At 40.5% G+C, this 14,369-nt stretch overlaps 1 protein-coding gene and 1 long non-coding RNA gene across 2 annotated transcripts in view; both read left to right on the top strand.

Annotated features, from left to right (window-relative positions):
* LOC123667105 (T-complex protein 1 subunit eta) overlaps nt 1-9,856 on the top strand; it is a 33,922-nt gene extending 24,066 nt beyond the window's left edge. The window contains exons 7-14 of the mRNA XM_045601088.1: nt 209-342; nt 1,879-2,054; nt 2,478-2,632; nt 3,913-4,082; nt 7,750-7,884; nt 8,308-8,496; nt 8,993-9,117; nt 9,764-9,856. Of these exons, the coding sequence (XP_045457044.1) occupies nt 209-342; nt 1,879-2,054; nt 2,478-2,632; nt 3,913-4,082; nt 7,750-7,884; nt 8,308-8,496; nt 8,993-9,117; nt 9,764-9,856 (1,177 nt within the window). The remainder of the gene's footprint in view (nt 1-208; nt 343-1,878; nt 2,055-2,477; nt 2,633-3,912; nt 4,083-7,749; nt 7,885-8,307; nt 8,497-8,992; nt 9,118-9,763) is intronic.
* LOC123667108 lies at nt 4,474-6,430 on the top strand. Its single transcript, XR_006745391.1, has 2 exons — nt 4,474-4,568; nt 6,301-6,430. It is a non-coding gene; the product is annotated as an uncharacterized LOC123667108 (long non-coding RNA).
* Nucleotides 9,857-14,369: the final 4,513 nt, after the last annotated feature.

Raw genomic sequence — 14,369 nt, 5'->3', positions numbered from 1 at the left:
TTGACGCAGTGGTCACAGCACTAGCTGCTGGTGCTCGTGTATTGTGTTTCCTGACCCCCCTTATAAATTACGAAAATTACATCAATGATTAGAACAATCGGATCCAATTACCGAAAGCGATGTGGATAAAAATTGTCTGAGACACAATTTTTACCTACAATTATACTTTAAACTCCTTGAAATAGCTACAAATATCATGATATTCCAGGGAACTCCTCCGCAAGTGTGCAGCGACGGCCATGTCCTCAAAACTGATCCATCAGCAGAAGGATCTCTTCTCCAAGATGGTGGTTGACGCTGTTCTGTCATTGGACACTCCACTGCTGCCCTTGGATATGATAGGTGAGTTGTGGTTGACCTGATTATGACACTGTACAAAAAATACAGTCATTACAGCCTATACAGTCCACTGCTGGACATAGACCCCCACAAGTTTAAGCCAAAAATAACGTGAACTCATGTGTTTTGCCCATAGTCATCACGCTGGGCAGGCGGGCGGGCGAGAAGCCAACTTCTTAAGTTCCGGGGTGGTTGTGGAACCTTGTTATCCCTTAGTCGCCTCTTACGACACCCACGGGAAGAGAGGGGGTGACTAAATTCTTTAGTGCCGTAGCCACACAGCAAAAAATACAAATATTAAATTAATAACTTAATCATCATACGAAAATCAAAAATAATTCAATTTGTATAAATACCTACACTGAACTATATTCCATTTTTTTAGAAGTATCCTAATTAGTAAACAAACCCTGTCAATACGTAATTCACCATTTTTCCGTATTTATCATACACTTTCAAACACATGAGCCTACAGACATTTATAAAACTTCATTTACTATTTATTTTACTAAAAACAAATATGAATTTATGTATATGATATCGAGTGTACAGATAATTAATATTTTTTAATATGTCATTTCAATGTCTTTTTATAAGGCAAATACGTTGTTATTATATTTTTAGAGATGGATGAACAAAATGAACGATAAAATAGGCCGTGTTATAAATTTATATTTAATAAGTTATAAAAAAGTGTTAAAGCGATATGTTATTAAGTTTTGTATAGTATTTTGTTTTCTTTATGTTGAGCGCAAAAAATGTTTATCAAAATATTATAAATATCAATCCCTTATATTAAAGTATTTATTCTGAATATCGATATCACACTGAACATTTTTTATCACTACCCCATATAATATAAAAGTATAGCACATAACACTGGCATAAAATTTTGCAGACTAAAAGGATAAGAATTCGGATTACCTAACAAGAGCTTCGTGGAAACAATGTTATTAGTTCTTTTGTTTAGATAATAGAGCGAGTGCGCCGCCGGCAAAAGAACTTTTCATCATTACAGCCTATAAAGTCCACTGCTGGACATAGGCCTCCACAAGTTTACGCCAAAAATAACGTGAACTCATGTGTTTTGCCCATAGTCACCACGCTGGGCAGGCGGGTTGGTGACCGCAGGGCTGGCTTTGTCGCACCGAAGACGCTGCTGCCCGTCTTCGGCCTGTGTATTTCAAAGCCAGCAGTTGGATGGTTATCCCGCCACCGGTCGGCTTTTTAAGTTCCAAGGTGGTAGCGGAATTGTGTTATCTTAGTCGTCTCTTACGACACCCACGGGAAGAGAGGGGGTGGCTATATTCTTTAGTACCGTAGCCACACAGTACAAAGAACTTTTATTCATAGTAAATACAAAAAAAAATTTTTAGACCTCACGATTCAGCCTGTTACATCCCACTTTTGAGCATGGATCTCTTTCTCCATATAGAAGAAAGATTGGAGCTTAGTCCGCCACACTGCTAGCGGGTTGGCGAAGAAAAAACAGTAACTAAAACTAAAATATTTATCATAACGCCCTATCTTTGGTACCAGGAATCAAGAAAGTGTCAGGAGGTGCGCTAGAAGATTCCTTCCTGGTCGCCGGAGTGGCTTTCAAGAAGACCTTCTCGTACGCTGGCTTCGAGATGCAACCGAAGACGTACAAGGACTGCAAGATTGCGTTGCTCAATATCGAGTTGGAGCTTAAAGCTGAGAGGGATAACGCTGAAGTGAGCCTTACTCTTAATATTCTTTGATATGTTTTGGTATTATGTAGATGCATTTGTGCTTCGGTCACAGAAGTGGCCTTGATGGGTTCTATGCGACCAGAAAATATAACAGATGCTAAGGCAATGACAAACATTGATAACTTCGATAGCTTTATAGTACAGTTTTAGCAATACTTTCCGAAGCATGGTTGAGATAACAAAAAGGATAGTAGAACCCGCGACCTCTGATATTTGGGACGACAACAAGTAGCGCTACACCAGAGCTGGTATCAATAAATATATATCTTTACGTCAATGATTAAAACAATCGGATCCAATTACTGAAAGCAATGTGGATATAAACTGGATGAGACAATAATAACCAAAAAATAACATCTCTCATAGTAATAAACTAAATTAATAACCCATTGTCTGTGATTCCAGGTCCGTGTAGACAATGTCAAGGAGTACCAGAAGGTGGTAGACGCCGAGTGGACGATTCTGTACGACAAGCTGGCTGCGTTGCATGCCAGCGGGGCTCAGGTCGTGCTCAGTAAATTGCCAATTGGCGACGTTGCTACGCAGTACTTTGCTGACCGGTGAGTTGGTAATTTGAGTTTTTAATAAATATTTATCAAACAACTCAACGGCTCTTACTAGGGTTTACCTCTCAGTCTGGAGAGTAACTTGTCTGTATGTTGAATTTAGATCTGATCTGACCTGATTGGGAACAAGTGTATTAAGCAGTGTTCCCCTGAAGAACGCTGAGGCTCTCTCAGGTGTTCAATGCATTCAGATCATTAACTGAGGTAGGGCACAGCAGGAATTTCCTGCTCACAATATGAAGCAGCCCGACTGGGGTAGTACCGAGGTACCTTACAGAAGACCACAGCTAAATAATACTGTTTTCAAGCAGTATTGTGTTCCTGTTGGTGAGTAAGGTGACCAGAGCTCCTGGAGGGGATTGGGGATTGGGTCGGCAACGCGCTTTCGATGCTTTTGGTATTGTAGGCGTCTATAAGCTACGGTAATCTCTTACCATCAGGTGAGCTGTACGCTTGTTTGCCGACCTAGTGATATAAAAAAAAGATCAATATCAAAACTGCTTGTTTAATAAGTAAGGCGTCATAGGTAAGGGTCGATACCTCTTCATTCAAACTCACCTGACTCAGCTTGTAAGACCTGCTAGTTGCACTTCTAGTAACGTACTGTAACATCTATTAGAGTCTGCTTGCACTCAAAACTCATCTGAGTCAGTTTGCAGGACTCGCCAATTATCTATTAACATCCTCTGACCTCTCTTAGATAGTAATTCCACTCGCAATTTATCTGAGTCTGGTAGTAGGACTCGCCAGTTACGTTTCTAACAATATACTCTGACACCTTTAACTCAGCTTCCAACTTAACAACTCACTTGAGTTGAGTCATTAGTACAAACGACGAACTCTAAAACTGCTAACTCACGTGAGTCAATCTCCCACAAACGACTAACTCACGTGAGTCAATCTCCCACAAACGACTAACTCACGTGAGTCGGTCTCTTAAAAACGACTAACTCACGTGAGTCAATCTCCCACAAACGACTCACGTAAGTCAATCTCCCACAAACGATTAACTCACGTGAGTCAGTCTATCAGAAACGACTAACTCACGAGAGTCAGTCTATCAGAAACGACTTAACTCGCGTGAGTCAATCTCCCACTAACGACTAACTCACGCGAGTCAGTCTATCAGAAACGACTAACTCACGTGAGTCAGTCTATCAGAAACGAATAACTCACGTGAGTCAGTCTTTCAAAAACGACTAACTCACGCGAGTCAGTCTCACAAACGACTGCCCCGCGCGAGTCGGTCGCTCACAAGGCACGTATACCCGCAGCGACATGTTCTGCGCGGGCCGCGTGACCGAAGAAGACCTGCGGCGCACGCAGCGCGCCTGCGGCGGCGCCGTGCTGAGCTCCGTGCGCGACCTGGCGCCCGCCGCGCTCGGCGCCTGCGCGCACTTCGAGGAGCGCCAGGTGGGCGGCGAGCGCTACAACTTCTTTACCGGTGAGTGTGTCCGCGTGACCGAGGAAGACCTGCGGCGCACGCAGCGCGCCTGCGGCGGCGCCGTGCTGAGCTCCGTGCGCGACCTGGCGCCCGCCGCGCTCGGCGCCTGCGCGCACTTCGAGGAGCGCCAGGTGGGCGGCGAGCGCTACAACTTCTTTACCGGTGAGTGTGTCCGCGTGACCGAGGAAGACCTGCGGCGCACGCAGCGCGCCTGCGGCGGCGCCGTGCTGAGCTCCGTGCGCGACCTGGCGCCCGCCGCGCTCGGCGCCTGCGCGCACTTCGAGGAGCGCCAGGTGGGCGGCGAGCGCTACAACTTCTTTACCGGTGAGTGTGTCCGCGTGACCGAGGAAGACCTGCGGCGCACGCAGCGCGCCTGCGGCGGCGCCGTGCTGAGCTCCGTGCGCGACCTGGCGCCCGCCGCGCTCGGCGCCTGCGCGCACTTCGAGGAGCGCCAGGTGGGCGGCGAGCGCTACAACTTCTTCACCGGTCAGTGTCTCCACCCCCCCTCACCCGGTTAATCTACCGACCGATCCCTAAGCCTTGCTCCTTGCTCTTAACTTTATAACAGGGTTATGATATATTCGACTCATTTGAATACAAATATTCGTTGTATTTATTGATTTGTTTTTTTAAATCCAAAATTTCAATACTTTACTCGTCTTCTTCATTACTCAACAACACCCTCCTGTTGACCCTCCCCATCACATAGTATCAAACTGTTGATCCTCCCTGTCACAAATTATTTAGTATCACACTTTGTCAACCCTGTCTATCACACAGTATAACACTTTTGACCCTCCCTGTCACAGTATCACACATCGTTGACCCTGCCTGTTACACAATACCACACTGTTGACCTTGCCTGTCACACAGTATCACACTTTTGACTGCCTGTCACACAGTGTCATACTCTGTTGACCCTCCCTGTCACACAGTATCATACTTTTGACCCTCCCTGTGACACATTATCATACTCTGTTGACCTTAGCTGTCACACAGTATCACACTCTGTTGACCCTAGCTGTCACACAGTATCACACTCTGTTAACCTTAGCTGTCACACAGTATCACACTCTATTGACCCTAGCTGTCATACAGTATCACACCTTTGACCCTACCTGTCACACAGTATCATACTCTGTTGACCCTAGCTGTCACGCAGTATCACACTTTGTTGACCCTAGCTGTCACACAGTATCACACTGTTGACACTACCTGTCACACAGTATCAAACTCTGTTGACCCTGTTTGTTACACAATGTTATTGTTAAGGGGCACACCTATTGTGATTACCTAGAAACACCTAAATTTTTGGAATAAAAAAAACTAATGCATAGAATGTATCCTTTGCTGCATGTATTAAAACAAAAAGAATAATTTATTAGATTTTCAGCGAGTTATTCGCTATTTACCAAGAGGTACAAAAAAAAGTTCATTCACTACTGCAGTAATTGCGCCCTTTCACTGTGGCTGAAAAATGAAATATAATAATACGGTTATAAAAAAATTAAATTTCGCAATATGGCAGAGCTTTAAAAACACAATATCGAATTTGTCTCGAAAATGACATGGCTTTTGACCCACCAAAACTGCAAAAATCGAATATGTAAAGCAGAAATCGAATATGTGGATACTATTGTATCTATATACTATTATTTAATTGAGGGCGCAGCGGGAAATGTCATGCTCAAAATCTGGAGCATCCCGACTGGGGAAGTACCTCGACCTTACAGAAGATCACAGCTAAATAATACTGCTTTCAAGCAGTGTTGTGTTCCTGTTGGTAAGTAAGGTGACCTGAGTGCCTAGTGCGAGTTTTATTCACAGAAAGATGACAGAAACGCGTTTATACGTGAACATTATTTTGCATGGAAATTTAAACAGTGCAGCCTAGACGATAATATACAAGAATAATCTACGACACAATCGATACAGAGTCATCTAGCGGCAAACGCGAGAACCAGGTTGAAATCCCGAATTTCCCATACAAAATGTAGTTAAAATTTACGCCCGTTATTGCGAGACGGATTAAACAAAACTCGCACTGGGCACTCAGACCTCCTGGGTTGAATTGGGTAGGGTCAGCAACGCTTGCGATGCTTCTGATTTCGCAGACGTCTATAAGCTACGGTAATCGCTTACCATCATGTGAGCCGTACGCTTGTTTGCCGACCTAGTTGTATAAAAATATATTATAGTCAAACTTCTCCTCGATCAGGTTACGTGAAAGAAAACGCTCCTGACGGTGAGAAATAAAACATTTGTGCTACAGAAATAGTAACTTGAAAAGTATCTCAGTATTAAACTGTAGATTAGAGTAATTTTTTAGTAATAAAGTTGAGCTAAGTCTATACGATTTTATTTTTGTGCTACCCACACATTAGGAATTCTAAACATTTTTTGAATATCATATCAAAAATTGACCGCTCCAGCGGGGTTCGAACCCGCGTCTCTGACTGACCGTGTCGGCGTTCTAGCCAATTAAGCTATGGAACGATGTACCCGCCAGAGCGAAATTTTCGATATGATGATTTTTATATTTTTTATTGTCAAAGATTTTCATTGTAATATGAAACTTTGAATAGTTACGGGTTCCTGTAAAGAACTCACTATAGACGGTGCCACGGTTCGCTTAAACCGAATATAAAAATCATCATATCAAAAATTTTGATCTAGCGGGTGTATCGTTCCATAGCTTAATTGGCTAGAGCGCCGACACGGTCAGTCGGAGACGCGGGTTTGATCCCCGCTGGAGCGGTTGATTTTTGATATGATATTGATAAAAAAAAATGTTTAGAATTCCTAAATAAGTCTGTAGTCAAAGGTATTTGTTTCACAAAATCTTATAAAATCCATATTTCGAGCTTATAGTTGAACTGCGCTCATAAGTAGTCTACATAAATTTATTCTACCCTTTGTTTGACATTACATCGCGTATAATAATCACTGTCTCAAATTAGTGGTAACATCACTACATTGTATAAAACAAAGTCGCTTCCCGCTGTCTGTCCCTATGTATGCTTAGATCTTTAAAACTACGCAACTGATTTTGATGCGGTTTTCTTTAGTAAATAGAGTGATTCAAGAGGAAGGTTTATATGTATAATACATGCATAATATAGTAGAGAAATGATAGTTTTAGAGGTGTCTAACGTATCTTTTGTTGTTGATAGTATCAGCATTGTACCCGTGCGAAGCCGGGGCGGGTTGCTAGTTAAAGATAAAATGCATTTGTTAGGGCTAAGAGTATTTATTTTTAACCTGTAGATAGAGGGCCTTTTTGCCAGTTGGTGATTAACCTGACATATATAATAGACTAATGGCTGGCCGCTGGTTCAATGTCCACCAGAGTCTGTGTGTAATATTTGTATTTATTTTTATATGTATTATTGCCATGTATATTTATCAAAAAAGCTGGTTAAAACATTACCTTTACCATGTTTTTTATTCTCATTTTGCGGAGCTCGATATTTCAACATTAGCTACGAATGTCTTGTTTACGAGACACTTTCACGAGAGTTCGCTATATCGAAATATCGAGATCCTCAAAATGAGAATAAAATCATGGTAAATATCCAGTTTTAGAATAATTTTTGCCATATATAGTCTCACAAAACACAAACACAAACGTAACTATATTTTCTATATCTTATACATTGCTGTACAGGATGTCCCGCTGCCAAAACCTGCACGTTGATCCTCCGTGGTGGTGCGGAACAGTTCCTCGAGGAGACGGAGCGGTCCCTCCACGATGCGATCATGATCGTCAGGCGTACCATCAAGAACGATGCTGTCGTTGCTGGTGAATACCTTTCTCGATTATGATTAATGGTTTATCATGTGGTATATAATGGGGAATGTCCTATTTAAAGTCTGGAGTATAGTTGTCATATATTTCTAACGACTATCCGCGAGAGAACGAAAGTAACCGACACAGCCCGCAGAATTAGCAAGTTGAAGTGGCAGTGGGCTGGTCATCTGTGTCGCAGGACCGATGGCCGTTGGAGTAGACGGGTCCTAGAGTGGAGACCGCGTCTTGGCAAACGCAGTGTGGGACGTCCTCCGGCCCGTTGGACCGACGATCTACGTAAGATTGCCAGTGTAGGCTGGATGAGGATTGCGGAAGACCGGGATGTGTGGCGCGAACTTGGGGAGGCCTATGTCCAGCAGTGGACTGCGATAGGCTGAAGTGATATTTCTAACAACTTATGTTCGCAAATTGCAGGCGGTGGCGCCATCGACATGGAGATATCGAAGCACCTGAGAGACCACTCCAAGAGTATCGCCGGCAAGGAGCAGTTGCTACTGGGCGCGGTGGCGCGCGCCTTCGAGGCCATTCCGCGCCAGCTGTGCGACAACGCGGGCTTCGACGCCACCAACCTGCTCAACAAGCTGCGCCAGAAGCACCACCAGGGTCAGTCCAGGCTCCGGCTTCTAAGTGCTGTAGACGTAGAGCATGTTGATCGTTTGAGTCTTGTGGATTACTGTCAGTGTTGACGTGGAGCTCTGCAATGGAGTTTGTCAGAGTTGCTGTAACAGATGTTTGGGATGTTACACTAAAGATGTTATATAAATTAATGAATAACAAAGTACCAAAAAGTTTCACAATCAACTGTCCCCATAGTTATGGTACCTGGTGATGAGGATCCAATCACAAAATACAAACATCCAGATCACGACAATCATCTGGTCATGCGCAGGAATCAAATATGTAACTGCTAGGGTCTTACCCCGTTGCTGTGGTTACTTTGCTAATACACCCTCGAATATTTCCAAGTTGTCAATGATTAAAACAAACGGATCCAATTACCGAAAGCGATGTGGACACAAACCGAATGAGACATTACTTACAAAACACACGACAACCCATCCTAACTTCATCATAATACCCACCCGCCCTCAATTTCCAGGTGAAACGTGGTACGGTGTGGACATCCAGAAGGAAGATATAGCTGATAACTTCGTGTCCTGTGTCTGGGAACCGGCGGTGGTCAAGATCAATGCTATCACGGCTGCCTGTGAAGCCGCTGGACAGGTGAGCTTCTTTTTTGATATACCAGGGTTTTTTATTAAAAACAGTTCTGTTTATTGACTTAGGGAACATACCCATACTAAGTGACTTGTTTTTAGAATTTTTTAAACCCCAAAACCCCTTGGTGATCTTCGTAGTCTTTGCTAAGACTCCTCTTGTAACTTACTTACTACTACTACTGTACTTACTACTAACTTCGTTTTAAGTTTTTAGTCTACTTAACAAGTGGACTGTGTCTCAAATAAAAAGATTATTATTACTGTAATATTAGTATAGATAATAAATTTTATCTTCTCCAAGCGTTACCAACTGACAGTAGAGCATCGGGATGGGAATCAAGAGAAATCTTTGCCCCGATTGATGATTTTTTTATTTTTATTTTATATATTGGTTGGCAAACAAGTGTACAGCTCACCTGATGGTAAACAAATACCGTAGCCTATAGACGTCTGCAAAACCAGAAGCATCGCAAGTGCGTTGCCGACCCCCAATCCCTTACACCTTACTCACACAGGAACACAACAGTGCTTGAGAGAAGTTCTTCTGTACTTCGTGTGTATGTATATGTGTGTATATGTGTACTACCCCAGTCGGGCTGCTCCATATTTTGAGCGGGAAATTTCCTGACATATATTTATTACTGTTTCAGATCCTCTCAATCGATGAAACAATCAAGAATGTCAAAGGAGGTGGTGACATGCCAGCTCCGGGACGTGGCATGGGTCGACCTCGCATGGGATAGAAACACCATCACTATATTAAGACTTGCTAAACGCCTCACTCAAATACTGTGGTATCTAATAAGATAAAGCTGTATCTTTCCTAAGTGTCTGTTTCACGGGTTGCAGATGTTAATCCAGCATATAAGTTACGAATAGAATTTAACAGCAGGCGGTCGAATAGGACCTCAGGACCTGTTCCCTCTCAATAAACTACAATTTTTAGGTTTACAATTACATAAATATAGTCGAATTTGATGCTGTTTCACCTGTTAACTATTTGACATATGATGGTTACCGACAAATACAATCTTGATTGATTGATTGATTGGTTTAATGGCTTTCAGTTGTGCCAGAGAAGCACGGTTGATTCCGCCAATGCCACGTAGAGTGGAGAACACACGTAGGAGATTGATTGATCGGTGCAGTTGAGATAACAGTCTCAATTTAATTTCGAAATCAGGCAAAATAGTAGGACTTTCATTGTTACACCTCAACCTAAAACAACACAAACATTTAATGTTAAACTAAGACTACAATAAAAGCTGTTAGTAACTAAACTATTACAAACTAATTACACTAGGACAGACACATGGTTTATTTACAACTTAATTTTATTTATTTCAAAATATTTACACAAAAATCTACAATAGGGACTAAACACCAACATTAACAAACATTGAACATTTATAGGGCGGGGAATATCATAGGGAAGGATGTCGTATATAGGACGGGGGAGTTTGGGACAGGTAAAAAGGATGTGGGAAACCGTGTCTTCATCAAGGCCACATTCACACAATGAGTGGTCACGAACTCTGATTTTGGCCAGATGAACAGGTGTACACGCATGGCCAAGACGTAAGCGACATAAAATAAAATCCGCGATGGACTCCTAAACTACTTAACCGATTTTAATCAAATTTGCACACCGTGTGCAGTTTGATCCAACTTGAAAGATATGCTATATTTTATTTCGATTATTATTATTACACGCTGGCCCTTCCCCATCTACATGGAACCAACAACAGAGCAGGCTTAGCTAGTATTTTTATATATAGATGTATATGTATTCGCTACTTCGAGTCTGGAATATGTATTTTTTTAAGCACGTGTCAATGTCGATATAAATAAATAAATTTTATTTTGATATTTATAATTATTATTATTATATCCAAGAAAAAAAAGGTGGTTCGAAGCCAGGTCGGCCAGTCTTATGATAAATTATTTATTATCACCATCAGATTCCACTATAATAATCATATATTTCGATTTGCAAATGTCAAACTATAAGTTTCATATTAATTGAGGAGGAGTTAGATCCTCTAATGGCCTATTGTCTCTGTTAAAATCTATTCGTAACTTATGTGCATGATAAACTATCAACAACCGTTGAAACTATAGATAGGACAAGAAATGTTTTGAGTGTGAAATTAAAACTAATCCACTATTAGTTTAATACCAAATTGTATAACCATTTTAACGTGTCGTTATCCGTGAGATAAATAATTTATATTTTTTGTTTTAAACGGATCGCTTGACAAATTTTTATCATAAAACGTTTATTATTACGATTGTAATACAGTGCCTAAAACTAAAAATCTGGATTAGTATAAGTCTGGGTAGTCTACCTGGGTTTATTCTGGGTATTGTTATTAGTCTTTCAATATAATATTTGCTAAATTGTTATTAATATCGATACTAATAAATGGAATGCCGGTCGTTTTGTTCGGTTATTCTGTGAACTACTGAACCGATCGGAATGATACTTATACCATAAGATAAAGCGTGCTTCGGAGAAGGTTTTAGTATGTGATATGTTGGTGATCACTTATCGCGCAAAACAAAATAGGCGGATAGAGGTCGCTAGTAATATTAAAATCGAAATACTTTTAACGATTTATTCTTATTTATATATTTAATAATAACTCAAGTATATGATGATCGATTTAGGCTGTAACGTCCCACTGCTGGGCATGTGTGTATCCATGTAAAGGGTAATTAAACTTTTGTTGTAAAGATTTTGTCAAGTGACCCGGAGCCTAGTTCGCGCTAGTTGAGTTCATCGCATTTCTCGCTTCACAAACCTTAGCTAGTAAGTTATTATAGATACGATTTTAATAAATTGAAAAGTATTAACTGATTCGCTTGTTTTATTTATTTTTTATAATGCCTATAATAATCATTCAGTAGAATAATTTATCGAGTTCTAATTTGTTCTCAACTCACTATAGATGGTGCCACGATCGCTTAGAACCGAATATAATATCATATCATCATATCAAAACTTTCGATGTAGCGGGTACATCGTTCCATAGCTTAATTGGCTAGAGCACCGACACGGTCAGTCGGAGACGTGGGTTCTATCCCCGCTGGAGCAATCGATTTTTGATATGATAAGGACAATGGTTAGAGAATATTTATTAGTTGTAGGATATATTTGAGGTAAAACTTCTTTACGCGCGCTTGAATTGAGTAAGCTGGTGAATGCGTGACGAGAGCGTTACCAAAAGTGTGACCGGGCGAGGCGAACGGAAGTTGAGAGATCTAAGTTAGATGGAAGCTAAAGAGGTTTTACTTCAGTCGTTTGGTCTAAAGCTCACTCGTTTTTATATACATATTGTTTATTTTTTGTATTATCTGAAAGATTTATAAATAAATATCTGCAACATACGCGCATGTTACGAAACGCTCTATGGATTTGCTGACCGGAGTTTGCTTCGAAACATTCCCACGTCTCGAATCGGTAGCCGGAGCTTGTTACGAAACTTTCCCACCATGGCATCGCAGCTGAGCATCGCACCTGGGCACCGTGTGAGGCGACCCAACACGAAGAACCCAAAACAACCAACGACTGAGCGATCTTTAATTTTAAGTCACTCTTGTTTCTCACATCGAACAATTGTCACGTGTAATTAATTATAATTTAGTAATAATAAATTTAATTTTAAATAAAACTGCTTTTTTTTGCAACCTTCGGCTGTCGCTTTTATAATTCGCACGGGCGTCTGTTCCTGCGGTAAGCAACTTAATGTCCCAGAGTACATTGAATATATTTAAGTTATAATTAATGCTTGTGTTGTAGGTAACAGTCGACTGCTACATATTATATTTTGTTTCGATCAAATACAAATAATAATACTGTTTTCAAGCAGTATTGTGTTCCTGTTGGTGAGTAAGGTGACCAGAGCTCCTGGGAGGATTGGGGATTGGGTCGGCAACGCGCTTGCGATGCTTCTGGTGTTGAAGGCGTCTATAAGCTACGGTAATCGCTTACCATCAGGTGAGCCGTACGCTTGTTTGCCGACCTAGTGACATAAAAAAAAATAATACATCTATACTCTATACAAATAAATAAAATTGGAGTGTCTGTTTGTAATATTATAATAACTAAATACGGCTGGACCGATTTTAACGGGACATTCACTGGCAGAGCTGATGTAATAAGTAACTAAGGTCACTTTTATTTTAGAAATTTATTTATTTTATAGCTATGCGAACTGAACAATAACTTTTTTGTTAAATTCCACGAGGCCGAAGTCGCGACACAGATAGTTTTTTTTAACCGATTTCCAAAAAAGGAGGAGCGAATTTTCGAGAGTTTCCCTCGATTTCTCTAGGATCCCATCGTCAGATCCTCGTTTCCTTATCATGGTACTAAACTAGGGGAAGGGAATATCCCTTTCCAACAAAAAAAGAATTATTAAAATCGGTACATCCAGTAGAAAGTTATTCGGTATAATAGAACGTAGGTCGACGAAAAAATAGTCAAGTAACTATGCTTACTAAGCACAAAATGTTTGATATTGTTTCTATTTATTTCGCTGACTTTGTGTGCATATTGAATTTTTATCTTGTTCCAGCTTTTTCAGTTGATTTTCTATTAGTTGTTCTTCACGCAGGCGGGTTTTTTGTTTTTTTTTTAATTATTATTTTATTTATTTTTTTATTTTATTTGTTCAGAAATACAAAAAACACATACTTATCACTTATACAAAGCCTGCCACGAAAACTCACAAGAGCTTATCCGGACAAGCCGCCGCGTCGCATATCATATTATCATTTAATAGGTATCTATACCGTACCGTACCATGTTATAGCCATTAAATCTAAACCAAGGTAACTAATTACCAAAATTTTGTAACTATTAAACGCTTAAAGACTTCAACAAATGTTCTTTTAGTGATCTTCTATATTTGCGTTTGTCCAGGTATAACTTTTGTAGGTCTTCGGGAAGTTCATTAACAAATGCGGGCATAATGGTGTTTAACATTCTAGCTCCGTAAAAATTTCTAGCATTCGGCATTACAAATTTTTTTGAGTTTTGAATATTTCTTAGGGTATTGGGTCTACATTTTTCGATTAATAAAGAAGGATCATTAACTTCATTTAGGATATTGAATTTCACCAAAGTAAATACATCCATGTCATTACAATATTTAAAAATATCACTTTCATTCAAGATACGTTTATTGTTAAATCTTTGGATAATGGTTTTTAATAAACGTAACTGTAAAGCATAAATATTATTTAAATGTG

This window comes from Melitaea cinxia, chromosome 27 (genome assembly GCF_905220565.1).
Source record: "Melitaea cinxia chromosome 27, ilMelCinx1.1, whole genome shotgun sequence".
Classification (NCBI taxonomy): domain Eukaryota; kingdom Metazoa; phylum Arthropoda; class Insecta; order Lepidoptera; family Nymphalidae; genus Melitaea; species Melitaea cinxia.
This window is presented reverse-complemented; position numbering and strand designations above follow the sequence as displayed.